Below are 13883 nucleotides of genomic sequence, written 5' to 3'. Positions count from 1 at the left end.
GCTGTAAGATCATGGAGATGCTGTGATCAAGGGGGGAGGAGTTTACATGAGGAGAAAGAATTTAGGGAGATAAAAGGGCAATCAACTTTAAGAAAAAAATTAAACAGATTTCAACCACTGAGCATGATAATTGTTTGGTGCAGAGCTAAGGGAGGAAAGCAGTAAAATTACTTTGGCGTTAAAACTTTAGACTTGTATATTTGACAACTGTGTAAACGGGTTAAGCATAATATTAATACAGGTATTGTGGTTCTGAGGAAGGTCACTGGACCGGAAACTTTAACTCAGACTTCTCTTCACAGATGCTGCCAGATCTGCTGAGCTTTTCCAGCAACTTCTGCTTTGTTTCTGACTTGCAGCATCTGCAGTTCTTTTGGTTTTTATACTAATATTGTTACTGGGTTTGTACTGATCAAATTGAGTAGGAGAAAGTGAGGACTGCAGATGCTGGAGATCAGAGCTGAAAGATGTGTTACTGGAAAAGCGCAGGAGGTCAGGCAGCATCCAAGGAGCAGGAGAATTGACATTTCGGGCATAAGCCAAGCCCTTCTTCAACAATCACTGAAGAAGGGCTTATGCCTGAAACGTCAATTTTTCTGCTCCTTGGATGCTACCTGACCTGCTGCGCTGATCAAATTGAGTGCAAGTTTTGCTCGCCCAAAGCAGTAGATGGCACGGTGACAGTGGTTAGCACTGCTGCCTCACAGCACCAGAGACACGGGTTCAATTCCCACCTCAGGCAATTGTCTGTGTGGAGTTTGCTCATTCTCCCAGTGTCTGCGTGGGTTTCCTCCCACAGTCCAAAAATGTGCAAGTTAGGTGAACTGGCCATGTAAATTGCCCCGTAGTATTAGGTGTAGGGGAATGGGTCTGAGTGGGTCGCTCTTCAGGGTCAGTGTGGATTTGTTGGGGCAAAGGGCCTGTTGCCACACACTGTAAGTAATCTAATCTAAAAACAAACTTGCAACTAGCTTCAGTTTTTTTTCCACATTTTATTAACAAGTCAACAGGCTATTTATGACAACAATCACAAGCAACAGATAATCATAGACAATTTAAAGTTTACATAGTAAAACAGGCCATTGAAACCAATGATAAGTTTCAAGCTGCGTCATTCTGGGACAAAAATGCAATTAGAAATTGGGATATTTTTGAAGTTAATGCCATGCTAACAACATAAAAATATACAAAATGCTGCTAAGTTAAGAGTGTGGCTAGATATCCTAATGACAGCAAAAATGCCACTTCCTTCATCAAATCACCTCAAGTACTGAGTTTCAAAGAGTTAACTAAATGGCAGCGGAGGTGATGCTATTAAAGCATTGCACTTGTGAATAGTACAATCAAAATTTGCGATCTTCATAATGCACTTTAAAACACATCCTCAGTCTTGGCCACTTAGTCAACAGCTCAATTGGTCAAAGCCCCTCTTTCCAGTCATGTTTAACACAGCTGACTTCTTTTTAGCTAATTAGGTCCCTCATCCACATTTTGTTCTTCATCTATACATCTCAAATACCAAGACCAGTTTGACAGAGACAGACATTAATAATGTGCAAAATCAAACAAAGTATTTTTCACAATGTTATCCATTTTTCATTTAATTCACTTCTCAGAACTTTGTGCAAATGACTCACAATTATGCTAAGTAATTTAGCATAAACTAAAGACTCACCATTTCTGAATATGGTCTGATGTTAAAAGGAAAGACTGTTGCTGCAAAAGCACAAAGGAAATCTGGACTTGTCCAAAGTGGAGCTAAATCTGGAACATTGTGATATAAGTAACGAAAAAACTGCATCAAAGTGACTGGGTACTCTCTAAGCCAAGAACCTTCCTCTTCAGACTGCCAGGGCTATAGGAAGATACAATATATTAAAGTCGAGACAAAACAAGCCCTTCATTTTCATGTTTAACTTAATTTAACATGTCTAGATTTTTAAAATTTCAATGTAGTTTAGATTAGATAGGTTTTTGTAGATTTCAGACCAATTGAAGTGGAAATGTATGCTTTGCTTTCAAATCACATTGAATAGCAAGATTTTACTTTCACAATTAATTTTTTCTAAGTCTTTATACAGTTAATAAGCTGAATTTGATTTGTATATACTTACAAGATTGAGCATACTCCTCAGCATTCCCAACAATAGAAAAGCAGATTCTGAGCATACTGTGTGAACTGATGCAACTACTGTTCCACTGGAAGCAGGAACACCGAAGATAAATGTCCAAATAGAATCCAAATCAAACTGTATTAAGAAAGCATGTGGAAAGATCTCTAGTTACCATTTGAACTATTTTTTCTTGTATCTATGTTGCAGTATTATGCTACAATTGCAAAATTTACAGGCTGTTTTGCTAGAGTTCCACATGAGAGGGAGTTACCCTCAAATTCGAAAGAACCATTTTATTCAGACCAGCAGATTCTGTATTGATAGATAAATTTAGCACTGATGGATTATTCATGTACTGGGAATTATTTGCTGTATTAGGCAATGGCAATCCAAGAAATTTGCTTTTATATCAATATATTTAATTACAAAAATACTATCCATCACGTTTTAAAAAGGGATTGTGTTGCCTCACCATATTTTAGTTTGATAGACAAGTGCAGAAGGAACAATATCAATTTGTATTGATATAACAGATTTAGCATAATAAAATTTCCCAAGACCATGGACAGGGACATTAGAGAACCAAGTATTATTTGAAGTAATATAAGAAGAAATTAACTGAGATGACAAAAAGTTAAATTTTAACATGCTTTTTAAAGGAGCAAACAGAGAGGGGCAATGAGTTGTTGGTAGAACATTCCAGAGTTGGGGGCAGGCAACTGAGGGTCAACGATCAATTAAAATTGTGGGGGTGGACAAGAGACAAAGAATTAGAACAACTAGATGTCTGTATTCCGTCTGCTTTACATTGCACTATAATTATTGCAATGTTTAAGTTTGTTCTTTCTTTCTACGTTGTTACGATCCTGTGTTGAGGCATGTGTACCCAAGGTGGCACCTCGTGTGGTGACATTATACACTTTTCACTGTACTCCTGCACTTTTGCACATGAGTACACATGACAATAAAATCAAATAAATAGAACAAAAATAAATGCCTGAAGGCTGAGAGGCTGGTGAATATTACTATCATAATGAGGAAAGAATTAATTAAAAATAAGGATGAAAATGTTAAAATCAAGTCCTTATTTGACTGTGAATCAATGTAACTTGGTGAGCACAGGGTAATGGGGAGTTGTTGCAAGTTAAGACAGTCAGTAGAGTTCTGGATGACCTCACGTTTGTGGATGTAAAATGTAGAAAACCAGGCATAAATGTATGTTAACTACTTGATTAGAAGTATGCATGGTTGAAATATTTCTATCTGAATTTAAAAAACATGTATCATATCTCAGAGTAGAAAATCATGGTAACTTGTAGTGAAGGTGCTCGTTAAATTATTTCTCAGAATTTCAAAAGACTCTTCAGAAAATCCATCAAGTTTGTTTACGAACCTAAATACTTCTTGGCAAAATGGCAATAGCTGACCTACCCCACTGTACTTCATTTACACTATTCATGTGAAATCAGCACTAAAATAACTCCAGATTTTCTAAATGAGACTAAATTGTAGAATCATACAGAGCAGAAGATGCCCTTTAGGCCACTGGACTGCATCAAAGCATAAGTGTCACCTGACCTTCAACCTAACCCCAGGTATCAGCACTTGGTCCATACCTAGGACAGGAAATTGATATAATTTCCAATCTATACTAACAAAAATGGAAAAAAAAATCAACTTTTGTTTTGATTTTATCAATATAGAAGCAGCTCCAAAATTGACTTCTGACTACTGCCACAATTCTCACTTTGCTCCACTTTCCTTCATTGCCAATATGATCTTCTTAGCAGCATATTCTTAAGTCATAAGTTTCATCAGCTGATTTCAAAGATTTGAATGTCCAAAGTGCAGAATAATCATTAAATATTGACCTAATTGTTATTGTTTTGATAGAGGTATGCCATCACTTGTTAATTTAAAGTCATCCTGAGAAAGTAGTTTGTTTTAATCTTTCAGATTCTCAATGTTCAAAGTGCTATAAACAAAGCAGAAATACACTAACTCAAAAATAGATGGTGTGACACTCAACACCGAATGTCAAGTAGACCCTGGCATGTTTTCTGGTGTGCTCCCAAAGGTCTCATTGAAGGATCGGACATTGGGAAGGAATGGGTCAAGCTACCAACTCTTCTCCTTGCTTGCCACACTGCTTTCTTCTTTGCTGTCACTCACTTGTGCCTGTGTGCATCCTCAGAGGTGGGGTTAGTGAATCACCAGCTGTAACCATCATCACCCTGGAAATGCTGCTGGTTTACCATTGGCTGGTAGCTCTTGGTAGCAGGACATCCATTTGCATCCTTCAGCCCAGAAGTCATCCAGCTACTCGGCTATGACAAATTGCTACAGGCCTTCCTCAAATGAGGCAATGCGGAGCTCTGTCCAAGTGTCTAGCCAGCAGCTGAGACCTCATCACTTCCAAAATATTGCACCTATTAGCAGCAAAACTGTTTGCTGCAGACCTTTAACACTAAATATGAACAATATGAAACAGTGAGTCACTTGTGTTCCTGTAGCTTATAGGATAAAACATCTCAAGATTCAAGTCAGCCATCACCAATGGGATAAAATAGAATGAAACTGATGCTGTATTATAAAAACAGATGTAAAAAATATTATATCTAGACTTGAAACAACGCAGCTAAAATTATTAAACATACAGTCCAAAAATGTGCAGGTTAGGTGAATTGGCCAAGCTAAATTGCCTGTAGTGTTAGGATGAAGAGGTAAATATGGGGGGTGGGTGGGTTGCTCTTCAGAGGGTCGGTGTGGACTTGTTGGGCCGAAGTGCCTGTTTCCACACTCTAAGTAATCTAATCTGTCACAGTTTAAAAGTGACAAAGCATTCAATTGCATTGGTTGAAAATAATTTGCCATTCTTACTCCATTTGATTACTTGTAAAATTGTTTTAATTCTTTAAATACATTTGCGAACCAACTGGTCTCAAAAATTGGATAAATTGAGACTATTTCCCCACTTCTACATTTTCAAGTGCAGGTTGGAATGGGAAAAATCATGTTATTCCATGTTAATGGGTTAGATCCTTAAATGCATTCAATTAATTTAAATGAAGTAACAAAATGGCACCCAAACTTTTAAAAATTAATAAAGAATAACATCATATGAATTATATACCTGAAGGCTTTCTGGCAGTTCAGTAACTGGCTGTTGGAGGAAGAGGGCCATCAACAGAAAATATAGTTCAGGCACATTGGTATGTTTAGGTAAGAATGACTGAAGAATATAAAACCCAGGGACGTGACAAGCATCACGGTTTATCTCACGCACTGTTGATCTACCACCAGCAATTCTGCCAACATTGAAACCTAAAAATGACAAGTTACAAATATTGTTAGATAAAAATCAGTGTTGTTGCAATAATTTCGCATTAAAAAATAACCTCTCTTCAGTGAAAGGTAACGTGACTTCTAATCAACATAACATGACTGCATAGCATCATAAAGAAAATTTAAATTGTTTTAAATTATGCTGCAAATTATCTGACTTGCATTTAGCCTGAAGCAAGAAGAGTTTTATGTCATATCTTAGCAGTTAGGTAGCTTTTTAAATTTGTTCAGGGGACATAGCTCTTAATTGGTCTAGAAGAGACAATGATGAGTTGCCTTCTTGCACTGCTGCAGTTCTTGAGGTATTGGACCACCCAGTGCTGTCAGAAAGGGATTTTAAAAATTACTCAGTGACAGTTGAGGAATAACAAAACTGTTCCACATCAGTACAATGTATGACTTTGAGGAACTTGCAGGTGGTGGTGTACCAAACATGTGCCACCCTTGTCTTCAAGGGATCAATTATTTTTTGAAGATGCTGTCAGAAGAGCCTTGATGAGTTACTGCAGTGGATTTTGTAGACGATACACACTCTGGTCACTGTTCATTGTTGGTTAAAGAGTGAATAGAATGTTAATCAAGTGTCCTGTTTGGTTTTGGAAAGTATCAAGCTTCTAGAGTGTAGTTGAAACTGCATTCATCCAGTCATATGTCTAATTGTCTTCTGACCAACATCGTAGAGGTGAACAAGGGAAAAAGAAGGCATGTTACTTGTCATAGAATTTCTAGCCAAAAACAAAAAAAAGGCTGGTGAAACTCAGCAGACCTGGCATTATTCATGGGGAGAAAGCAGAGGCAGCATTAAGTCCAGTGACTGTCGTGGCTTGACACTTGAGTGGCGTGAATGTTACTTGCCACTTGTCAGCCCAAGCCTGAACATTGCCCAGGTTGCACTGCTGTATGTTGAGCAAAGATCCTTTTGGGTAGGGTCTTTAAATTTACATATCCACATCTCAGTGCTGGAGAAGCAGGAATGGGATTAAAAAGTTAGGATGACCACATGCATATGTTACCCAGGAACCCAAGAACTGCATTAATATCAGCCTTTAAACAGACAGCCTGAACAGTCAATCGTCATGCATGCAAATCCCACCTTCAGTACTTAAAGTATTGAAGCTACTGGAAACTGATACCCTGTCACATTTGCAGCACATTTCAATTGTTTTAGATTAATCGTTTAATAGCTTAAAATGATACTGCTGCAATTTAGGCAAATAAATCAGCATTGAAAGCAAACAGTTTTTTCTCATCAGCCAGGGCTTCTACACCACTCCAAACTGCAAGCAATACCCTTGTAGACTTGCTACCAATTTATAAGAACATCCATTAATACAGTGCTTTTCCCAGCCTGAGGATAGCTCTAAATGCTAAACAGTCAATGAATTATTTTTAAGATGCAATATAGGAAAGTCCTAAAGGAATTTGCTTTTAGCAAGGCCCATAGTTTTCAAGGATGAGTCAGAATGGGAAAAATACTTTTCTTTGAAAGACACAAGTAGCAAGATGAAGTTTAATATGGTTTTTATATTGCGGGATAACTTCAAGTCACCATACCAATAGAAATCCTCCACACAGATCCAATATATCTACCTAAACAGGCAGAGAGAATTTCTTTAGTTTAAAGCACCATGTAAAAAATGGCACGACAACATTTATCAGTTTAAAACTGATGTGTCAGGCTGGATTATACACTAAACCTTGAAGGCTTCAGAAACTATAAACGTTTCCTGTATTTCCTGAATAGTATTTATCAAAAGGTACATGTGAAATTTTGTGTACAGTTCCTTCTTCTTTACCATAGTGTTTGAAAATGCAATACATTTCTTGTTTTCTTACTGTATATTCAGTGTACCACTCAGGAACTTATTTTCACAGCAAATATGGTAAAACTCATGCATTTTATAGCCACCCCCTCAAGCAAACCAAACTGACTTTGGAAAAATAATTGTAAGGCATCCCAACTGTATTGCTGTACATAATTAATTTAAACCTGTTTAGAATACCAGACTTTCGTGATAAAATGGGATTCTATGTACAGAGAAGGTGCCTTAGTAAAGCAACAAACTATTTAAGTTTTGAATATCGGGTCATTGGCATTTATCTCCAGACTTAGAAAATTGATGTAGGATTATAGGCATATACAGTTAAGACCAGACAAGGATGACCGTTTTCTTTCCATAAAACAAAATCCTCAAAAGAACCATGTAGGTTTAAATAAGATCTTAAAACAGTTTCATAATTTTTAATTCCAGATTTTATTTTTTGTGTAATCTGAATTCAAATTCTTAAGTAACCATAACATGATTTGAAGTTTCACTATCTGGACTGGTTTGACCGTTGATTAATCATCCAATAAGAGAAGGATTCCACCATGGATACGTCACATTTGATTTTATGGGAGGAGCTACACAAAACATAATGCTTCCTATATAATGCAGAAAGCAAACAGGCAAATTCCAGATGTACCAGCAACATTGTGCAACAGTAAGATTTCACACATACCTAATACAGTTCCAATTTTATTTGTGAGAACAGAGTCAGTCTGGTCGAGCCAGCCTCCTCCAGAAAGCCCTTCCTTAAACTTGGCAAGGATTGACTGGTTGCTCAGCAGTACAACAAGAATTCGCATTGCTGCAGTGACAGTAGAGGGATGCAGGTGCTCTTCCATGAACATCAGAAGCCAGTCAAAACCCCAAATCTTCACCAATTCTTCACATGCTCTATGGTTTTGAAAGGGAAGAATTAATCAAGTAAGCTAACATTTCAGGATAGAAATAGGGTAGAAAGCAGTTTTAACAACACAATAGAAATCCAATTGCAAGTACAGCAGTTAGCCTTACATATCAAATAACATCAAAATTACTTAATCACCAACCTCGGGCCCTGGTGAAGAGTGATTGGCCAGCTGCATACAAAATAAAATAGAATTTCTCTGTACTAAGCTGCTAATTGGTATTTACATATACTGTGGAGGTGAAATTTCTGTTGTTGCTGCACACAACAGACTAACTAAGTGACTAGTTACCGAGGAAAGGAGCATACATTTCTAATTTTATTTACTTATATGTTAAGAACAATTAAACTGAAAAAAAATGTTTAAAAAATTGCTTAAATGTTCTAAGACGACAGGCAGAAATCTTTGAAAAATAATTTATATAGTCAAAATTATCCTCAATTTGAAATTCTCCCACAGCTACTTAAATCCACCCTCAGCGATCACACAAATGTTAATGTGTGATTTTTACTTGATATGCAGTACAAGGTAACGAAATTAGACAGTAGACAGTGTACATTGCACATTATATATAGATATATATTAATGACAGCAAACTGTAATTCCAGCAATACTTACTGTGGATTAACACTGTTTTTCTCTTTTGAAGTATACAATAACTTTAGCAGGATATCCAAAAGTCTGTTTCTCAACAGAATGGTATTAGCTGAAACAAGGCCACCCAAATCATCATCGACACCTAACAAACGTGAAATATCCAAGTCTTCAAAACTCATCTCTAGATAATCTTCAAATAAACAATATTTTTACATTTTGCTGAAGGCTTGAAAGAATCCAAGTATTAGATAATTACTATTAGTTTAACTAAAAAGAAAACAGAGGTGGGGTATAAAGGAAGGTATCAATACAATGTTGAAAATGATATAGGTGCCACAGACCACGATGAGAATTCAGATTCTGTGGAACTAAGAAATAGCCAGGGAAAGAAGCCACAGATGGGAGTCATCTTTAGATCACTGAAGAGCTATATCATTGTAGAACCAAGTATGAATCAGGAGAAGATGGAGGCATAAAAACCTTCCTGCAAACAGGCTATTTTAGAACCATGTGTAATGAGTTTGGATTAATAAGAGAGAGTATTCTCTAGAGGGTAGAATTTTAAATTCAGTTTGAGTGAGAACAATTTGGGTCTCAAACCAGCATCCTCAACTTAAATAAAAGGCAAGTACAGAGGTAGGAAAGACGAGTTGAATAAAGCGTGTTGGCAAAATAATCGAAGGGGAAAACAGTCTGAGCTTTGGGGGACATTAAAATGGATATTTCACAACACGCAAAAATATATTTCAGTCAAAAAGAACAACTTAGAGATAAGGATGAATATCCATGGTTCACCAAGTCACACCACACCAGGTTATAGTCCAACAGGTTTATTTGGAAGCACTAGGTTTCAGAATGCTGTTCCTTTATCAGGTGGTGGTGCAGTATAAAATCGTAAGACACAGAATTTACAGCAAAAGTTTACAGTATGATGTAATTGAAATTATATATCGAAAAAAACCTGGATTGTTCAAGTCTCTCATTTTTCAGAATGGCCATGTTGATTTCAGTTCTTTCATATTTAAACCCAGAACTATTTTTTTTAATAAGTCACATTCGCAAGATTCTGTAAATCCCTTTTTTAGGAACAGAATCAGTCTGAACATTGGTGCACAGACAGCCTCACAGAGGGCACCTCACATCTTCAGTGCATTATCTGAGCTGACATGGCACCTCTTGTTAAATTTCACTTGAGAATGTAACTTTAAAAAAAGTTCTTTCATATTTAAACCTAGAACTTTTTTTAAAGTTACATTCTCAAGTGAAATTTAACAAGAGGTGCCATGTCAGCTCAGATAATGCACTGAAGATGTGAGGTGCCCTCTGTGAGGCTGTCTGTGCACAATGTTCAGACTGATTCTGTTCCTAAAAAAGGGATTTACAGAATCTTGCGAATGTAACTTTTTTAAAAAAAAAAGTTCTGGGTTTAAATAAGAAAGAACTGAAATCAACATGGCCATTCTGAAAAATGAGAGACTTGAACAATCCAGGTCTTTTTTGATATATAATTTCAGTTGCATCACACAAAATTTTTGCTATAAATTCTGTGTCTTATGATCTTATACTGCACAACCATCTGAAGGAGGTGCAGTCCTTTAAAACCTAGTGCTTCCAAATAAACCTATTGGACTATAACCTAGTGTTGCGAGACTTTTAAACTTTGTACACCCCAGTCGAATACCGGCACCTCCAAATCATGGTTCACAAAAGTGGTCATAAGTAGTTAGCAGTTTATACAAGCCAGAGGATTTGTTTATTGTTCCTTTTTATTAGGAAGCAACAATGGACAATTACAAAGTTAATAAAGATGGAGAAAAAATATGAAAGTAAGGTAAATAGAAAATCAAATTGCAAGAGGATTAGTGAAAATGGCAGATAATTTAAATTAACATTTTACATCGGTCTACATGGTGGAGATCACTACAAACATCCCAAAAATAACAGATAACAAAGTGCTTGCGCTAGGAAGAATCAAAAGGGAGATTATTTAAATGGGGAGTGAGTCTAAACAATTGTACTGCAGAGGGATTAAGCGTTCTTGTGCATGCATCACAAAGGTAGCTCACAGATAAGGCAAATAGAACTTGCTAGGGAGTCAAATCTTAAATAGTGAAGTCATGATACAACTATACAGTGTCAGTGAGGGTGTAGCTCGAGAACTATATACAGTTTTGATCGCTGGCTTTAAGAAAGAATATACTGGCATTGGAGCCAGTTTAAAACAGATTCATTAGACTGATTTCTAGGACAAAGGGATTGATTTATCAAAAACTGCTAACACAACAGGCATAGATTCATTAGCAATTAGAAGAATGAAGAATGATTTTATGGAAACATACAAAAGTGAGGACAGTTACAGGGTAGGTTTTGAGAAGATGTTTTCACTAGTGAGGAAATCTTGATAGACTTTTGAAATATCACAGAGTTCAGGGCTATGATGAGCTGGTGTGAAGTGAGTGTTGAGGCTTGGCATGGATTAGCTATGATCTTGTTGATTTTCAAGGGATGATTGATGGGTTAAATGGCCTACTCCGGCTCCTATTTCTTATGGTTCTTGTGTACAAGTCAACTCATTACATATCTATGAGCACTCATGCACACAATAAAAAAAAGGAGAAAGTGAGGACCGCAGATGCTGGAGATCAGAGTTGAAAAGCCCAGCAGGTCAGGCAGCATCCAAGGAGGAGGAGCGTTACATTCCTGATGAAGCACTTATAATAGAAAGGATAGCTCTATTACAGGCTACGTTCCATTGACAAAAACATTCTCTTGCATAAAAACACATTTTGACATTTCTTGACTGGTTTTGACAAGTTGGACAGTTCGAAAATGGTTTGTGCACAGTTTACATACAATCTTCTCTGCGATCAACTGTCCCACAATGGAACCTAACAGCTACATACCAACGATACTTGATACACTTTATTCCCTGCATAAATCATCCCTAATTCTCTATTTCAGGGCACCCTGCAGAGGTACCTCAGTTCACCAAAGGGTTCCCTGGCTATCCAAATTAAATGCAGAGAGAAAAGTCATGGTCCTACCTGGTCTAATCTCCATATTCCAGATAGCAGACACCAAGAATTCCAATATCCAATTTCATCACCAGCAATCATTTAAATGGCCTTTAGGAGGCATGCTTATGCAAACTATGTCTCACCACCAATCTCTGTCCATGAAAATGAGAAGTGCAGACCCACATTTGACTTGTCTAATCTAACTAATTATGTCTTTATTCTTTAATGATTCTTAACTTCCACACTGGACTCCAAGTTTAGGAATTCACGAATTCGTCAATTTCCAGAGGAATGCTGATTACATTCAGTTTATTTATTCTCTTCATCTATTAAAAATCTATTGCTACTCTTTTCAAAATCATTGACCAACATCAGAATCCAGATGAGCCAAAACTTTCTCCGGTTTCTTGGAGGCAATGTAGAAATGAGCATACTTCACTCGCATCAATATCTATGTGGTCTTGACTTTGAGCAACTTCCCTGCTGTCACTTCAGATTACTTTATATATCCCTCACCAATACTATACTGATAAGACACGGCTGGATGAAGATAATCCCCATAATCAATTGTTTATGAAGTGTACTACAGTAATCCCCTTCCAACCAATTAGAAGTCACTGTTTCTTAAATTCACCTCTGGTTTTTATCTCCCCTTCTCAATCTGGAATTTTATTTCAACTGTTAAAGAATTTTTGTTTGGGGAACTTCTTCATATTGATCTTAAAATTACTTTCAATTAGCTAGAACTTCTTTCTTCACATTCCATCCTACCGTTTGAAGTAAAGATCCCGATCTACCTTTGCCAGATTACGACTTCACAAACCACATAGGATCACTTTTTCAAAATTTTCAGTCCAGGCTGAAAAGTCTAAGGTTCTCAAGTATTTCTAATTTCTCAGACTCTTGACACCAGGGATTAGGCATGATTCTTTTCTGGACTATCACCTCGTGGCTCAGAGACCAAATATGGATACAGTACTATTCAGTGGTCGGCCCGCAGTACTGCAGATAATGGTTGCTGAATTACGTTCAATTATTTGACTATGTCGTCCAGAATTCTTCAATAATGGACGGGCAAAAATATTTTCCTTCAGATTATCTCACACACTTATGTTGATTCAGTGTTAGTTTTACATTTTCCACTAAAGTTGCATCTGTAGTGCAAGTGTGCACCAAGTCACCTAAGCACAAAATAAGTTTAAGCATCCAAGTAGCCCTGACCTATCTTTCAAACTTTTATGATTAGAATAGGGAGAAACAAACAGTCAGAGACAGAGAAAAGAACCAAATTAAAACGGCCAAGTTAATCAAATATTAGACCAAGTCATATAGTCAATATACAAAGAAATTTTAAATAAGAGGTATGTAGCTTACCCTCTTCCTTTTCCTCATTTTTTGCTTCCATGATAATAAACTTCTCACAGACTGCAAAAGTGGGCAACGTAGAAGACAGAAACTGACCAAACCTTGACAGGAAAAATGTGAAAATTAACAAATATCTACCTGCAAGATTGGAATACCAAAGGCACTTATAACTATTTACTGTAATATATTTGTTGTCACCATAACTTTAGTTAGGTAAATAACATCATCTTACTTTCCTGGTTTTCTTCACTCTTAACCATCAATTGCTGTCAAGATAAGATCAGAAAAGGGGATGATCTCTGATGATGACACAATGTTTACAACCATTTGCAACTGCTTAGTCCTTAAGGAGATAATTTACAACTCGACAAAAATATATCCCAGTAAGGAAAGATTTTATGAGAGAGATAAACCATGGCTAACAAAGGAAGTTTAGGTGAGTACTAAGTTGAAAGAAAATGTATGTAAAGTGGCCAGAGTCAGTAATAATGTTAAAGACTGGGGTAAATTCAGAATCCTGCAAAGGAGCAGTAAGAATATAATAAAGACAAATAAAATAAACTAAAAGGGCAAACTAGCGAGAACTATAAAAACTGACAATAAGATATTCTTTAAATATATAAAAAGGAAGTGAGCGGTCAAGGTGAATGCAGGCCCCTTAGAAAGTAGTTTTGTGGAACAGGGAAATGGCAGATGGGTTAAAAAGATATT

General features: G+C 36.7%; 1 protein-coding gene across 6 annotated transcripts in view; it reads right to left on the bottom strand.

Moving 5' to 3' along the window:
- wdfy3 (WD repeat and FYVE domain containing 3) overlaps positions 1 to 13883 on the bottom strand; it is a 400898-nt gene that overhangs the window by 166890 nt on the left and 220125 nt on the right. For all 6 annotated transcript variants that reach the window (XM_060826089.1, XM_060826126.1, XM_060826116.1 and 3 more), the window contains exons 27-32: positions 13182 to 13273; positions 8812 to 8932; positions 7962 to 8179; positions 5248 to 5438; positions 2115 to 2249; positions 1676 to 1855 (exon numbers count right to left, since the gene is read on the bottom strand). In XM_060826089.1, the coding sequence (XP_060682072.1) occupies positions 1676 to 1855; positions 2115 to 2249; positions 5248 to 5438; positions 7962 to 8179; positions 8812 to 8932; positions 13182 to 13273 (937 nt within the window). The remainder of the gene's footprint in view (positions 1 to 1675; positions 1856 to 2114; positions 2250 to 5247; positions 5439 to 7961; positions 8180 to 8811; positions 8933 to 13181; positions 13274 to 13883) is intronic.

This window comes from Hemiscyllium ocellatum, chromosome 1 (assembly GCF_020745735.1).
Source record: "Hemiscyllium ocellatum isolate sHemOce1 chromosome 1, sHemOce1.pat.X.cur, whole genome shotgun sequence".
Lineage (NCBI taxonomy): Eukaryota > Metazoa > Chordata > Chondrichthyes > Orectolobiformes > Hemiscylliidae > Hemiscyllium > Hemiscyllium ocellatum.
Note: the sequence above shows the minus strand (reverse complement) of the source record. Positions and strands in the feature narration are given on the sequence as shown.